At 46.4% G+C, this 17,941-nt stretch overlaps 1 protein-coding gene across 1 annotated transcript in view; it reads left to right on the top strand.

The window, feature by feature from the left end:
- Window positions 1–17,941, top strand: part of ush2a (Usher syndrome 2A (autosomal recessive, mild)) — a 486,438-nt gene that overhangs the window by 102,587 nt on the left and 365,910 nt on the right. The window contains exons 11-13 of the mRNA XM_036955034.1: window positions 8,210–8,405; window positions 10,584–10,714; window positions 12,747–12,942. Of these exons, the coding sequence (XP_036810929.1) occupies window positions 8,210–8,405; window positions 10,584–10,714; window positions 12,747–12,942 (523 nt within the window). The remainder of the gene's footprint in view (window positions 1–8,209; window positions 8,406–10,583; window positions 10,715–12,746; window positions 12,943–17,941) is intronic.

Raw genomic sequence — 17,941 nt, 5'->3', positions numbered from 1 at the left:
ATTTCCACAGTGACATTAAAATGGCCGAGATGGTCAGACATGTGTCAGCATGATGATCACTGGAGAGGTAGGAGAAGAGGGCCAAGACACACACATACACACACACACACACACACACACACTTGACATGCAAGTACACATACATACACGATATACGCACAAAGTATGCAGACACACGAGTGCAAGTGGACATGCCTACTTTTCTTATTCTAATTCATTGGTAGTTTCAGCTTTGTGACACAGAGACAAGCAACAAACAGAGCGGAAGGAGAGGCAGAAGAAGAAAGACATGAGGAAGAGGGAGTGTCTCTCGACTGTGGGTAAATTATAAAAAAAGAAGGAAGGAGACAGAGCGAGGAAGAGAGTAAAGGAAGGAGTGCTTAAGGTTTGTGTCTGATCCATACTGACAGTTAGTAGAGGCCACGGTCTCTGTTGGTAAAGCATGCTAAAGCAGCACATTTTCACCAGCGACAAAGGTTAACTGTGGCGCACATGGATGCCATGATCTTTCCAGGGGGAGCGTGAAATTGGCCATGGCATTCAGAATGGGGTTAGATAGAACCACGAACGATCTCTATTAAGATAAATCCAAACTCAGCAATTTCCTCTAGCAGTTTAACACAGAGACAATGGTTATTCCTATACCCCCCATCTCTAGTGAGTTCAATTAATACATGTGATTATCTCAATCTCACAGTCATCAGTTTAGCATTATCAATCAATAACTGTGATTACTCTGTCATAACTTAGTGATTTGTAATTGATACACAGACATTATGTCAGGTCGCTCTATTATTTTTCATATACAGCTTGGTTTGATTTTATGGGGGAAGCTCACCTCGTCCACTACCATACATGTTGATGCCAAGGCAGCTATTTTTGGCCAGAATTCTCAACACACATCAGCTATCACGGAGAGGTGAGGAAAGAGAGTGCCCAGGAATGATTCTGTGGCCATGAAATACTAACAATTCCAGAAATACCACAAAGCATCACCAATGTTGATTTCTACATAAAGAATGTGTTCTGCTATCCCCACCAGCAGCAGCCCAACACTTCAGAATTCATAGAGAGAGAATGAATGCCCCCAAAAACCTTTCTCTTTCATTTGCTATGCTAATGTGTGCGGCACACATAGCTATGAGAGAGGAGGAGGGAGAGGGATGAAGAAAGAAAGAAAGAGAGAGACGTAGAGAGGGATTTCTCTTGGAAGTGAGGAATGAAAAGCAGCTTTGATTTGTGAAGCGGTGAGGAACAAGGAGATCCAGACAACGCATGCTAATGGAGGCCTGTTTTAACTGTCGAGGACGCCTGCCTGTGAATACACACCTCCCCAGACGGACCCGTGTTCGTTAGCGAGAGTATGTGCCTGTGTGTGTGTGTGTGTCTGTGTGTGTGCGTGATGTCTCAGGAGAACCCCATCACTGCTTCATCAGATCCACTTAATATTCACCCAATGGGAATGACGGCCTGAGCCCTGTTCAAACACCTACACACACAGATAAATAATTGAAGTCTTTAAAATCATATTCATGTCTTAGACATGCAGAAACATGTATGTTTTTGTAATGCCATGTGTAACTTTGTATAACTAAAGGAAAAGAGATCCCAATGAATATATTAGTGTGTTTAAGGAGCTAGCTGACACAGAAACAGACTGTCACCCAGGCTAGATAACGTAATCTCAGGGATGCCTGTGTGTGAGTGTGTCTGTGTGCGATGAATTATCTTATCTCTCTCAGTGGTTCTTCGTCCCATGCTAAACACACAGTATGTTCCCTGAGTGTAGTGTACTGTCTCCATGTTGGTTGGTGTGCAGGTACTGTACTACTCTGTATGGGCTGACAGGTACTGTACTGTTCTGTATGGGCTGACAGGTACTGTACTGTTCTGTATGGGCTGACAGGTACTGTACTGTTCTGTATGGGCTGACAGGTACTGTACTGTTCTGTATGGGCTGACAGGTACTGTACTGTTCTGTATGGTCTGACAGGTACTGTACTGTTCTGTATGGGCTGACAGGTACTGTACTGTACTGTTCTGTATGGGCTGACAGGTACTGTACTGTTCTGTATGGGCTGACAGGTACTGTACTGTTCTGTATGGGCTGACAGGTACTGTACTGTTCTGTATGGGCTGACAGGTACTGTACTGTTCTGTATGGGCTGACAGGTACTGTACTGTTCTGTATGGGCTGACAGGTACTGTACTGTTCTGTATGGGCTGACAGGTACTGTACTGTTCTGTATGGGCTGACAGGTACTGTACTGTACTGTATGGGCTAACAGGTACTGTACTACTCTGTATGGGCTGACAGGTACTGTACTGTTCTGTATGGGCTGACAGGTACTGTACTGTACTGTTCTGTATGGGCTGACAGGTACTGTACTGTTCTGTATGGGCTGACAGGTACTGTACTGTTCTGTATGGGCTGACAGGTACTGTACTGTTCTGTATGGGCTGACAGGTACTGTACTGTTCTGTATGGGCTGACAGGTACTGTACTGTACTGTTCTGTATGGGCTGACGGGTACTGTACTGTTCTGTATGGTCTGACAGGTACTGTACTGTTCTGTATGGGCTGACAGGTACTGTACTGTTCTGTATGGGCTGACAGGTACTGTACTGTTCTGTATGGGCTGACAGGTACTGTACTGTTCTGTATGGGCTGACAGGTACTGTACTGTTCTGTATGGGCTAACAGGTACTGTACTACTCTGTATGGGCTGACAGGTACTGTACTGTTCTGTATGGGCTGACAGGTACTGTACTGTTCTGTATGGGCTGACAAGTACTGTACTGTTCTGTATGGGCTGACAGGTACTGTACTGTACTGTTCTGTATGGGCTAACAGGTACTGTACTGTTCTGTATGGGCTGACAGGTACTGTACTGTTCTGTATGGGCTGACAGGTACTGTACTGTACTGTTCTGTATGGGCTGACAGGTACTGTACTGTTCTGTATGGGCTGACAAGTACTGTACTGTTCTGTATGGGCTGACAGGTACTGTACTGTACTGTTCTGTATGGGCTAACAGGTACTGTACTGTTCTGTATGGGCTGACAGGTACTGTACTGTTCTGTATGGACTAACAGGTACTGTACTGTTCTGTATGGGCTGACAGGTACTGTACTGTTCTGTATGGGCTGACAGGTACTGTACTGTACTGTTCTGTATGGGCTGACGGGTACTGTACTGTTCTGTATGGACTAACAGGTACTGTACTGTTCTGTATGGGCTGACAGGTACTGTACTGTTCTGTATGGGCTGACAGGTACTGTACTGTACTGTTCTGTATGGGCTGACAGGTACTGTACTGTACTGTTCTGTATGGGCTGACAGGTACTGTACTGTTCTGTATGGGCTGACAGGTACTGTACTGTTCTGTATGGGCTGACAGGTACTGTACTGTTCTGTATGGGCTGACAGGTACTGTACTGTTCTGTATGGGCTAACAGGTACTGTACTGTTCTGTATGGGCTGACAGGTACTGTACTGTACTGTTCTGTATGGGCTGACAGGTACTGTACTGTTCTGTATGGGCTGACAGGTACTGTACTGTTCTGTATGGGCTGACAGGTACTGTACTGTACTGTTCTGTATGGGCTGACAGGTACTGTACTGTTCTGTATGGGCTGACAGGTACTGTACTGTACTGTTCTGTATGGGCTGACGGGTACTGTACTGTTCTGTATGGGCTGACAGGTACTGTACTGTTCTGTATGGGCTGACGGGTACTGTACTGTTCTGTATGGGCTGACGGGTACTGTACTGTTCTGTATGGTCTGACAGGTACTGTACTGTTCTGTATGGGCTGACAGGTACTGTACTGTTCTGTATGGGCTGACAGGTACTGTACTGTTCTGTATGGGCTGACAAGTACTGTACTGTTCTGTATGGGCTAACAGGTACTGTACTGTTCTGTATGGTCTGACAGGTACTGTACTGTTCTGTATGGGCTGACAGGTACTGTACTGTTCTGTATGGGCTGACAGGTACTGTACTGTACTGTTCTGTATGGGCTGACAGGTACTGTACTGTTCTGTATGGGCTGACAGGTACTGTACTGTTCTGTATGGGCTGACAGGTACTGTACTGTTCTGTATGGGCTGACAGGTACTGTACTGTTCTGTATGGGCTGACAGGTACTGTACTGTACTGTTCTGTATGGGCTGACAGGTACTGTACTGTTCTGTATGGGCTGACAGGTACTGTACTGTACTGTTCTGTATGGGCTGACGGGTACTGTACTGTTCTGTATGGGCTGACAGGTACTGTACTGTTCTGTATGGGCTGACGGGTACTGTACTGTTCTGTATGGGCTGACGGGTACTGTACTGTTCTGTATGGTCTGACAGGTACTGTACTGTTCTGTATGGGCTGACAGGTACTGTACTGTACTGTTCTGTATGGGCTGACAGGTACTGTACTGTTCTGTATGGGCTGACAGGTACTGTACTGTTCTGTATGGGCTGACAGGTACTGTACTGTTCTGTATGGGCTGACAGGTACTGTACTGTTCTGTATGGGCTGACGGGTACTGTACTGTTCTGTATGGGCTGACGGGTACTGTACTGTTCTGTATGGGCTGACAGGTACTGTACTGTTCTGTATGGGCTGACAGGTACTGTACTGTTCTGTATGGGCTGACAGGTACTGTACTGTTCTGTATGGGCTGACAAGTACTGTACTGTTCTGTATGGGCTAACAGGTACTGTACTGTTCTGTATGGTCTGACAGGTACTGTACTGTTCTGTATGGGCTGACAGGTACTGTACTGTTCTGTATGGGCTGACAGGTACTGTACTGTTCTGTATGGGCTGACAGGTACTGTACTGTTCTGTATGGGCTGACAAGTACTGTACTGTTCTGTATGGGCTAACAGGTACTGTACTGTTCTGTATGGGCTGACAGGTACTGTACTGTTCTGTATGGGCTGACAGGTACTGTACTGTACTGTTCTGTATGGGCTGACGGGTACTGTACTGTTCTGTATGGGCTGACAGGTACTGTACTGTTCTGTATGGGCTGACGGGTACTGTACTGTTCTGTATGGGCTGACGGGTACTGTACTGTTCTGTATGGTCTGACAGGTACTGTACTGTTCTGTATGGGCTGACGGGTACTGTACTGTTCTGTATGGACTAACAGGTACTGTACTGTTCTGTATGGGCTGACAGGTACTGTACTGTTCTGTATGGGCTGACAGGTACTGTACTGTACTGTTCTGTATGGGCTGACGGGTACTGTACTGTTCTGTATGGGCCAACAGGCATTTATTATAGTGGCTTCCTATCTCTGTCTAGCCCGGATTTTACCTGGTCAGGAGATATTGTGGAGAGACTTGGTGTGTGTTCCTCTTCTTTTCTCCTGTCATCCCTCTCTAACTCACTCTCTCTTTCTCTCTCTCTCTAACTCACTCTCTCTTTCTCTCTCTCTTTTTCTGTCTCTTTCTCTCTCTCTCGCTCTCTCTCTCACTCTCTCTTTCTCTCTCTCTCTAACTCACTCTCTCTTTCTCTCTCTCTTTCTCTCTCTCTCTTTCTCTCTCTTTCACTCTTTATTTCTCTCACGTTCTCTCTCTTTTTCTGTCTCTTTCTCTCTCTCTCTCTCTCTCTAACTCACTCTCTCTCTCCTCTCTTGCTTTCTCTCTTTCTCGCACTCACTCAATTCAATTCAAAGGGATTTATTGGCATAGGAAACATATGTGAACATTGCCAAAGCAAGTTAAATAGATAATAAACAAAAGTGAAATAAACAGTAAAAAATGACCAGAAACATTACACTCCCAGTTCCAAAGGAATAGAGACATTTCAAATGTCATATAATGACTATATACAGTGTTGTAATGATGTGCAACAGGTAACACATCTTGCTGCTGTGATGATACACTTTGGTATTTCACCCAGTAGATATGGGAGTTTATCAAAATTGGATTTGTTTTTATAATTCTTTGTGTATCTGTGTAATCTGAGGGAAATATGTCTCTCTAATATGGTCATACATTGGGCATGAGGTTAGGAAGTGCAGCTCAGTTTCCACCTCATTTTGTGGGCAGTGAGGACATAGCCTGTCTTCTCTTGAGAGCCAGGTCTGCCAAACTGCAGCGTTTCTCAATAGCAAGCCATGCTCACTGAGTCTGTACATAGTCAAAGCTTTCCTTAAGTTTGGGTCAGTCACAGTGGTCAGGTATTCTGTCACTGTGTACTCTCTGTTTAGGGCCAAATCAAATTTTTGTTTGCTCAGTTTTTTGTTAATTCTTTCCAATGTGTCAAGTAATTATCTTTTTGTTTTCTCATGATTTGGTTGGGTCTAATTGTGTTGCTGTCCTGGGGCTCTGTGGGGTGTGTTTGTGAACAATGCCCCAGGAACAGCTTACTTAGGGGATGCTTCTTCAGGTTCATCTCTCTGTAGGTGATGGCTTTGTTATGAAAGGTCTGGGTACACAGAATATATTTTTGCAGAATTTGCATGCAGTTCGGTGTTTGTCCCATTTTGTGAATTCTTGGTTGGTGAGCGGACCCCAGACCTCACAACCATAGAGGGCAATGGGTTCTATAACTGATTCAAGTATTTTTAGCCAGATCCTAATTGGTAAATCGAATTTGTTGTTATCTTTTGATGGCCGAGAAGGCCCTCTTGCCTGGTCTCTCAAATCGTTCACAGCTTTGTGGAAGTTACCTGTGGTACTGATGTTTAGGCCAAGGTATGTATAGATTTTTGTGTGCTTTAGGGCAACGGTGTCTAGATGGAATTTGTATTCGTGGTTCTGGACCTTTTTAGGAGCACTATTATTTTTGTCTTACTGAGATTTACTGTCAGGGCCCAGGTCTGTCAGAGCCCAGGTCTGTCAGGGCCCAGGTCTGTCAGGGCCCAGGTCTGTCAGGGCCCAGGTCTGACAGGGCCCAGGTCTGTCAGGGCCCAGGTCTGTCAGGGCCCAGGTCTGACAGAATCTGTGCAGAATATCTAGGTGCTGCTGTAGGCCCTCCTTGATTGGGGACAGAAGCACCAGATCATCAGCAAACAGTAGACATTTCACTTCAGATTCTAGTAGTGTGAGGCTGAGTGGTGCACTGTTCTCGTGCCCTCACCAATTCGTTGATATATATGTTGTAGAGGGTGGGGCTCTCTCTCTCTGCTGTTACCCCATCTCCTACTGTCTCTTTCTTTATTTCTCTCTTTCTCTCTCTCTCTCTCTCTCTCTCTCTCTCTCTCTCTGCTGTTACGCCATCTCCTACTGTCTCTTTCTCTCTTTCTCTCTTTCTCTCTCTCTCTCTCTCTCTGCTGTTACCCCATCTTCTACCGTCTCTTTCTTTCTCTCTCTCTCTCACTCACTCACTCACTCACTCACTCACTCACTCACTCACTCACTCACTCACTCACTCTCTGTCTCTGTCTCTGTCTCTCTCTCTCTCTCTCTCTCTCTCTCTCTCTGGGTTAGTGATTCCCTGTGGACTTGAGGCCCTCCACTCAGCAGGACTTTCAGCCCCAATCTGCCTCAATGTGTCTTCTTCCCCCCTCCATCTCTCCCTTCTTCCCCCTTTCTATCTCCCGCTCCCCCTTTTCTTTCTCTTCCTTCTGTCTTGCCTCTCCCTCTCTATAAGCTATCCCTCCTTCTACCCACTCCCTCTCCTCGCCCCTCATCCCTCCCTCCCTCCCTCTCCCTCTCTCTGTCCTTCCTCCATCTCTGTGTGTCAGACAGCGGCATAGCAGCACAGATTTGTCTGTGTGTGAGTGTGTGCATGTGTCACCAGGGAGCCCCATGTTTTTTAATACATTTTTAATCATTCCATTTGATGCTCCTCTTGTCCACCATAATTTGTACTGACTGTTGAACAGAATCAAAGACCATCGGTGCTTCAGCGCCAACACAAACATACATTTTTCATTCCTTGTCTTTTTTCCTCTAAGCCTCACACCTCGACATGCTTGTTTTGACATAAAAGTGGCCTATTTTAACGATGCTGTTGTTGAAAGTCACTTTTAATTTCCCTACCTGATTTCCCTATGGTGTGTCTGTACATTTCAATGTGAATACAGGAGAGTGAGGGGTGGAGTTGTATATATTCACGACACAATGGCAACACAATGAATGACAGCCGATTGTGAATGTGTACTGTTTCTCTCTTTAATAAAGGTGCATAGGGGAATATAGTAGTTACATTTTTTCGTTCTGTTTGTCTGTTAATTATTTATGTGTGTGTGTTTCAGTGCCAGCGCTGTGCCCCACTCTACAATGACAAACCCTTCAGGTCAGGTGACCAGGTCCAAGCCTACAGCTGTCGACCATGTGACTGCCATGGCCACGCCCTTTCCTGTCACTATGACATCACAGCTGACGCCCACCCCACTGAACACTACAGAGGAGGGGGAGGGGTGTGTGACGACTGTATGAACAATACAACAGGTATGTAACTATACTGAACAAAAATATAAACGCAACATGCAACAATTTGAACGGTTTTACTGAGTTTCAGTTCATATGAGGAAATCAGTCAATTGAAATAAATACATTAGGCCCTAATCTATGGATTTCACGTGACTGGGAATACAGATGTACATCTGTTGGTCACAGATACCTTAAAAAAGGTAGGGGCTTGGATCATAAAACCAGTCAGTATCTGGTGTGACCACCATTTGCCTCATGCAGCATGACACATCTTGATCAGCAGGTTGATTGTGGCCTGTGGAATGTTGTCTCACTCCTCTTCAATGGCTGTGAGAAGTTGCTGGATATTGGCGGTTGATGTTGGAATCGACTTATGGTAGAGAAATGAACATTAAATTATCTGGAACAGCTCTGGAGGACATTCCTGCAGTCAGCACGCCAGTTGCACGCTCACTCAAAAGTTGACACATCTGTGGCATTGTGTTGTGTGACACAACTGCACATTTTAGAGTGGCCTTTTATTGTCCCCTGTACAAGGTGCACCTGTGTAATGATCATGCTGTTTAATCAGCTTCTTGATATGCCACACCTGTCAGGTGGATGGATTATCTTGGCTATGGAGAAATGATCACTAACAGGGATGTAAACAAATGTATAAACAGGATTTGAGAAAAAAATCAGCTTTTTGTGCGTATGGAACATTTCTGGGATCTTTTATTTCAGCTCATGAAACATGGGAACAACACTTTACATGTTGCATTTATATATATTTTTCAGTGTGGTACACACACACACACACACACACACACACACACACATACACACACACACACACGTGTGCGCACACACAGTGGACATCTCTAGAGACTCATCAGCTTTTTAATCTACATTTTGAGTTTTATATAGTGTGTGATTGAATTCTAATGAGTTAATAATGATCTCCACATCTTCAACCCCTCTCTCCTCTTTGACCTCAACCACCTCACACACCTACACACCTACGCCCACCCAATCACTCACCTCTACCCCTTACCCTCCACCCCTGCCTCTACCACCTCACACACCTACGCCCACCCAATCACTCACCTCTACCCCTTACCCTCCACCCCTGCCTCTACCACCTCACACACCTACGCCCACCCTATCACTCACCTCTACCCCTTACCCTCCACCCCTGCCTCTACCACCTCACACACCTACGCCCACCCAATCACTCACCTCTCACCCTTACCCTCCACCCTTGCCTCTACCACTTCACACACCTACGCCCACCCTATCACTCACCTCTACCCCTTACCCTCCACCCCTGCCTCTACCACTTCACACACCTACGCCCACCCAATCACTCACCTCTCACCCTTACCCTCCACCCTTGCCTCTACCACTTCACACACCTACGCCCACCCAATCACTCACCTCTCACCTCTACCCCTTACCCTCCACCCCTGCCTCTACCACCTCACACACCTACGCCCACCCTATCACTCACCTCTACCCCTTACCCTCCACCCCTGCCTCTACCACCTCACACACCTACGCCCACCCAATCACTCACCTCTACCCCTTACCCTCCACCCCTGCCTCTACCACCTCACACACCTACACCCACCCAATCACTCACCTCTCACCTCTACCCCTTACCCTCCACCCCTGCCTCTACCACCTCACACACCTACGCCCACCCTATCACTCACCTCTACCCCTTACCCTCCACCCCTGCCTCTACCACCTCACACACCTACGCCCACCCAATCACTCACCTCTCCCCCTTACCCTCCACCCCTGCCTCTACCACCTCACACACCTACGCCCACTCTATCCCTCACCTCTACCCCTCACCTCTACCCCTTACCCTCCACCCCTGCCTCTACCACCTCACACACCTACGCCCACTCTATCCCTCACCTCTACCCCTTACCCTCCACCCCTGCCTCTACCACCTCACACACCTACGCCCACCCAATCACTCACCTCTCACCCTTACCCTCCACCCCTGCCTCTACCACTTCACACACCTACGCCCACCCAATCACTCACCTCTCACCTCTATCCCTTACCCTCCACCCCCTCCTTTATCTCTCACCCTTTCATCCCCCCTCTCTCTCTGTCCTCTCCACCCTTTCTCTCTCTCCTTCTCTCCTCTGTCCCCCCTCCCTCCCTCTATCTCTCATTCTCTCCCCCTCTCTCTCCTTCCAGGTCGTAGCTGTGAGTCCTGTGTTAGTCAGTTCTACAGGGAGGTGGTTGCTGACCCCAGGTCAGAGGTTGTGTGTCAACCATGTGACTGTTACACACCTGGCTCCATCAACGGTAGTCTGGAGTGTCACCCGGTAAGAACCTATTATTTTTCCTTTTCTTCCTCCTTCATTCTACCTGACTCCTCCTGTAGGCATAATCAACTGCAGTCTGGTGTCACCAGATTCTACCTCCTTCACTCTACCTGACTCCTCCTGTAGGCATAATCAACGTCAGTCTGGTGTCACCAGATTCTACCTCCTTCACTCTACCTGACTCCTCCTGTAGGCATAATCAACGTCAGTCTGGTGTCACCAGATTCTACCTCCTTCACTCTACCTGACTCCTCCTGTAGGCATAATCAACGTCAGTCTGGTGGCACCAGATTCTACCTCCTTCACTCTACCTGACCTCTCCTGTAGGCATAATCAACGTCAGTCTGGTGTCACCAGATTCTACCTCCTTCACTCTACCTGACTCCTCCTGTAGGCATAATCAACGTCAGTCTGGTGTCACCAGATTCTTCCTCCTTCACTCTACCTGACTCCTCCTGTAGGCATAATCAACGTCAGTCTGGTGTCACCAGATTCTACCTCCTTCACTCTACCTGACTCCTCCTGTAGGCATAATCAACGTCAGTCTGGTGTCACCAGATTCTACCTCCTTCACTCTACCTGTCTCCTCCTGTAGGCATAATCAACGGCAGTCTGGTGTCACCAGATTCTACCTCCTTCACTCTACCTGTCTCCTCCTGTAGGCATAATCAACGGCAGTCTGGTGTCACCAGATTCTACCTCCTTCACTCTACCTGTCTCCTCCTGTAGGCATAATCAACGGCAGTCTGGTGTCACCAGATTCTACCTCCTTCACTCTACCTGACCCCTCCTGTAGGCATAATCAACGTCTGTCTGGTCTTTCTTCTCGTCTTCTTCCTCCTTCTCCTCTTCCTCTTCCTCCCTCTTCTTTCTCCTCATCCCTCCTTCTTTCTCTTCCTCCTCTCTCCCCTTCTAGTATTCCCATACCTTAGTTTACCATAGACCAGGGCTATTCAGTTTCAGGCCTACCTGGTAGTTAATTGCATACACCTGGTGCCCCAGGTCTGAATTAGTCCCTGATTGGAAGGAGAGGAGGAAAACCAGAAATGTTTTGGCCCTCCAGGACCGGAATTGAACCGGAATAGAGCCTCCACGGATATGTTGGTTCTCCCAGAGCCATCGATCAGGTTATATAGCTGTGTGATGTGGGAGACTGAGAGTGAGTATGTACAAGTGTCAGTACTGCTCCTAGCCTTCTAGAGAGAACCCCCCCGCTTCTTTAGCTGAATATCACGGTGGCCATTCTTGAGAGACAGGTGATGTCGACAGAGACAGTGGATGACAAATTCAAAATCAATCTGAGGGTCAGTCCCAAGGAGAATAGTATCTGTTGTAAACTCTCCCAGTGAAGGATGATTCCATATTTCTGACACTAGTCATTTTACTTTCAAATCAGTGTAGGGAAGTGAACAAGTGCACACTTTGGGAGGATGGAGAGATAATTTGGTACATAGCCGTTGTCTAGGGTCCAATGCTGAGCTCGATTGGTTTGGTTTGTATGTCATGTTCTTTTGGTGAAATACGCAGCCAACTAACCAAACACCTAACCAAACACACAAACTAACAAACAATGCAAGCACTTCTCAACACACACACACACACACACACACACACACACACACACACACACACACACACACACACACACACACACACACACACACACTGCCCCTCAGTCTCTCAGGTGCTATGACCTCTTTAACCTACCCTCCTCATCCTTCTCTCCTCCTCCCTCATTCAAAATAATTGAGAGGCCTCGGTGAGTACGAGCTGCCCATCCGTGACACGCTCCCACAATGCACTGCTGCATAGGTGGACTAATTGGTAACATGTCTCTCCATCTCTTCCTCTCCTCGCTCCTCTCCTCCCTTCTCTCCGCCCCTACTCATCTCCCCCTCCTCTTTCTCTCTCTCTCTCCCGCACTCCTCTCATTCCCTCTCTCTCTTTTTCTCTCTTCCCCTTCTCCCTTCCTCCATCCCTCCCTCCCCCTACCTCCCCCTCTCCCTCCATCCCCCTCTCCTATTCTCTCTAGGTGGGGGGCCAGTGTAAGTGTAAGAGGCATGTGTCTGGCAGGCGGTGTGATGCGTGTCAGGTTGGATTCTACTCTCTGCAGCCATTGGGCCCCGAGGGCTGTCTGCCGTGTGGCTGCAGCGCTGCAGGCACCCAGGGAGACAACGGCACCTGTCACCAGCAGTCAGGACGGTGCCAATGCAAGACACACGTAATCGGTAGGTAGCAAGTTAGCACTTCTGGGTGATGGCTCTGGACATAGGAGCACATGGGAGGCCTCTCTCTCTCTCTCTCTCTCTCTCTCTCTCTCTCTCTGCCTCGCTGTTATTTCTAAACACATCACTCTCTCTCTTTCTCTCTCACTCTCGCTCCTCTCTTTTCTCTCTTTTCTCTCTCTCCTTTCTCTCTCTCTCTTCTCTGTTTCTCTCTTCTCTCTCTCTCTCCTCTCTCTCTCCTCTCTCACTCTTTTCTCTCTTCTCTCTTCTCTCTCTCTCTTTTCTCTCTCTTTCTCTCCCTCTCTATCTCTCTCTCGCTTCATCCTCTTCTCTATCTTTCTGCTCTCCTTACTTTCCTCTCCTTATCTGTTGTTCCCCTCTCTATCTCTCTTTCTCTCTTCTCCCTATCTCTCCCCTCTATCTCTCTTTCTCTCTTCTCCCTCTCTCTCCCCCTCTTTCTCTCTTCTCCCTCTCTCTCCCCCTCTATCTCTCTTTCTCTCTTCTCCCTCTCTATCTCTCTTTCTCTCTTCTCCCTCTCTCTCCCCCTCTATCTCTCTTTCCCAAAGAATAATGGGAGAGTACAGTTGATTAAAGAGTGAAGAGGAGAGAAAAAACAACATTTGTTTGTTTTTTTCATTCGAGAAGATATTTAGTTATATCATAATGTACTCATTTCTAAGAAACATTAAACATAAACATGAATTGTTTATATTTATAATATGGTAAAGTGACTAACACATAGACTAACCTGTATTTAAGTGCTATGATTAGGTTGTTGAGCGCTCAGCACATTCTTGGCCAATCTGTTTGTTTGTTTCTTCTCCCAAAACACACACCACACACACACACAGCCCTTCTTTTCATGACATCACCACTAGCGGCAGCCAAGAATGTTTTCCTCCTTCTCGTGGCCCTTTCTTCCTCGCTCCTTTGTGATAAATCTGCACCGTTTCTCCCCTGAGTGTCTTTCAAGAATCTCTTATCAAATGCAAAACGAATCCAACTTAACACACCTTCTTTATTGCTAAGCCAGGATATCAACGTCCACCTCATTTTCATTCTCTAATTCAATGAGAAGTTGATTAGAACAAACTGTCCCGGGCCCCGCCTCCTTTTCACTCTTCTTACAATACCCCACTCTTTATCATTTATTTTGCTCCCATAGGTATTTTTCTGAAATTAGATTTGATTATGGCAATTTATTACGAGCTGGGTGTTTGAGGGGAGCAGCGGCTTCATAAGTGCATTGTGTACATAATAGTATTTGAAATGGTGATATATCAAATCAAAGTTTATTTGTCACATGCGCCGAATGTACAGGCCAATTTAGGTAGTATGTACATGAATGTATAGTTAAAGTGACTATGCATGTAAGATAAACAGAGAGTAGCAGCAGCGTAAAAGAGGGGTTGGTAATGGTGTGGATGTGAGCCATTACCAGCCTTTCAAAGCACTACGGACGTGAGTGCTGCGGATCTGTAGTCATTTTTAAAAAAAGAATTTTTACCTTTATTTAACTTTGCAAGTCAGTTTATTAATAAGTTAACTTATTTTCAATGACGGCCTAGGAACAGTGGGTTAACTGCCTGTTCAGGGGCAGAACGACAGATTTGTACCTTGTCAGCTCGGGGTTTGAACTTGCAACCTTAGTAGTCCAACACTCTAACCACTAGCCTACCCTGCCGCCCCTTAGGCAGGTTGCCTTTGTGTTCTTGGGCACAGGGACTATGGTGGTCTGCTTGAAGCATGTTGGTATTACAGACTCAATCAGGGACATGTCAGTGTTGCTTGCCTCGAAGCGAGCATAGAAGTGATTTAGCTCGTCTGGTAGGCTCATGTCACTGGGCAGCTCGTGGCTGTGCTTCCCTTTGTAGTCTGTAATAGTTTGCAAGCCCTGCCACATCTGACGAGCGTTGGAGCCGGTGTAGTATGATTCAATCTTAGTCCTGTATTGACGCTTTGCCTGTTTGATGGTTCGTCTGAGGGCATAGCGGGATTTCTTGTAAGCTTCCGGGTTAGAGTCCCGCACCTTGAAAGGGGCAGCTCTACCCTTTAGTTCAGTGCGAATGTTGCCTGTAATCCATGGCTTCTGGTTGGGGTATGTACGTACAGTTACTGTGGGGCTGACGTCATCAATGCACTTATTGATGCAGCCAGTGACTGATGTGGTGTATTCGTCAATGTCATCGGAAGAATCCGGAACATGTTCCAGTCTGTGATAGTGAAGCAGTCCTGTAGTTTAGCACCTGTTTCATCTTTCATAGAGATTTAGTAGAACTGATTTAAGTTTCCCTGCATTAATGTCCCCGGCCACTAGGAGCGCCGTCTCTGGGTGAGTGGTTTCCTGTTTGCTTATTTCCTTATACAGCTGACTGAGTGCGGTCTTAGTGCCAGCATCTGTCTGTGGTGGTAAATAAACAGCCACGAAAAGTATAGCTGAGAACTCTGTTGGCTGAGGAGCAAGATGGGGGGGGCATGCCCCAATACATGCAAACTGTAGAGATACACGCGTGTGCTGGCTCACGCAGACACACCAAAACACACACACTCACACCCACTCCCACTTACCTATGATTTAATGGTAAACAGCAGAGCTGACCCAGATAGTAGGTGTCATTACTCTTATTTAATAGATGGAAGAATGTAAACCTCTTTATTAATACACACACTCTGTCACTGTCCTGGTTACTGTTTGCTGGATGTTAATGGCTGTAGTACAGCAGACCTGTATAAGCAGCAGTGCACTGCAATGAACAGAATCCAAACTGAGTTGCATGTAACAAATAGAACACTACAGAACTATTCCAGGAATCATGTTGTGACTGCCTGATCGTTCTCCAGTTCATTTGGCTTCACGATGTTACTCTAAACCAAAGCTGCAGAAGAACCACCCTACAACCACAGGTAGGGATCATTATTCATGTAAACAAAAGCTAAAGAAACCACAACACAAGTATACAATAGAGCCAGAAAAATACACTATGTCAGAGTTAACATCTCATTTGCAGGTCAAGGTAAGCCGTGTCAATACTAGGTTTCGTTATAATAGGAACCATACAACCATCATTAAATCAATTTATTTATATAGCCCTTCTTACATCAGCTGATATCTCAAAGTGCTGTACAGAAACCCAGCCTAAAACCCCAAACAGCAAGCAATGCAGGTGTAGAAGTACGGTGGCTAGGAAAAACTCCCTAGAAAGGACCGAACCTAGGAAGAAACCTAGAGAGGAACCAGGCTGTGAGGGGTGGCCAGTCCTCTTCTGGCTGTGCCGGGTGGAGATCACAACAGAACATGGCCAAGATGTTAGAATGTTCATAAATGACCAGCATGGTCAAATAATAATAATCACAGTAGTTGTCGAGGGTGCAACAGGTCAGCACCTCAGGAGTAAATGTCAATTGGCTTTTCATAGCCGATCATTGAGAGTATCTCTACCGCTCCTGCTGTCTCTAGAGAGTTGAAAACAGCAGGTCTGGGACAGGTAGCACGTCCGGTGAACAGATCAGGGTTCCATAGCCGCAGGCAGAACAGTTGAAACTGGAGCAGCAGCAGCCAGGTGGACTGGGGACAGCAAGGAGTCATCATGCCAGGTAGTCCTGAGGCATGGTCCTAGGGCTCAGGTCCTCCGAGAGAGAGAAAGAAAGAGAGAGAATTAGAGAGAGCATACTTAAATTCACACAGGACACCGGATAAGACAGGAGAAGTACTCCAGATATAAGAAACTGACCCTAGCCCCCCGACACATAAACTACTGCAGCATAAATACTGGAGGCTGAGACAGGAGGGGTCAGGAGACACTGTGGCCCCATCCGATGATACCCCAGGACAGGGCCAAACAGGTAGGATACAACATACAACCATTATACCATCAGTACAGAGAAAGTCCTGTGTTTTCCAGACAGGGGTGTATATCACAGTATTGTTAGTACTGTATCCATCACCATGACACACACACGCACTCTACATACTACACATTACACACTACATACTACACACACACGCACACTACACACTACACATTACACACTACATACTACACACACACACGCACACTACATACTACACATTACACACTACATACTACACACACACGCACTCTACATACTACACATTACACACTACATACTACACACTACACATTACACACTACACTCTACATACTACACATTACACACTACATACTACACACACACGCACGCTACACACTACACATTACACACTACACACTACACACACACTACACACTACACATTACACACTACACACTACACACTACACTTTACACATTACACACTACACACTACACACTACACACTACACACTACACATTACACACTACATACTACACATTACACACTTACGCACACTACACACTACACATTACACACTACACACTACACATTACACATTACACACTACACACTACACACTACACATTACACACTACACACTCACGCATACACACACTACACACTACACATTACACACTACACACTACACATTACACACTACACACTACATATTACACACTACACAGTACACACTACACACTCACGCACACATACACTACGCACACACACACTACACATTACACACTACACAGTACACACTACACACTCACGCACACACACACTACGCACACACACACTACACATTACACATTACACATTACACACTACACATTACACACTACACACTACACACTACACATTACACACTACATACACGCACACTACACGCTACCGCACACACACACTACACACTACACATTACACATTACACACTACACACTACACACTACACATTACACACTATACATTACACACTACACATTACACACTACACACTACACATTACACACTCACGCACACTACACACTACACATTACACACTACACATTACACACTACACATTACACACTACACACTACACACTACACGCTCAAGCACACACACACTACACACGCACGCACACACACACACTACACACTCACGCACG

The sequence above is a fragment of the Oncorhynchus mykiss genome, chromosome 19, assembly GCF_013265735.2.
Source record: "Oncorhynchus mykiss isolate Arlee chromosome 19, USDA_OmykA_1.1, whole genome shotgun sequence".
Taxonomy (NCBI): Eukaryota; Metazoa; Chordata; class Actinopteri; order Salmoniformes; family Salmonidae; genus Oncorhynchus; species Oncorhynchus mykiss.
Note: the sequence above shows the minus strand (reverse complement) of the source record. Positions and strands in the feature narration are given on the sequence as shown.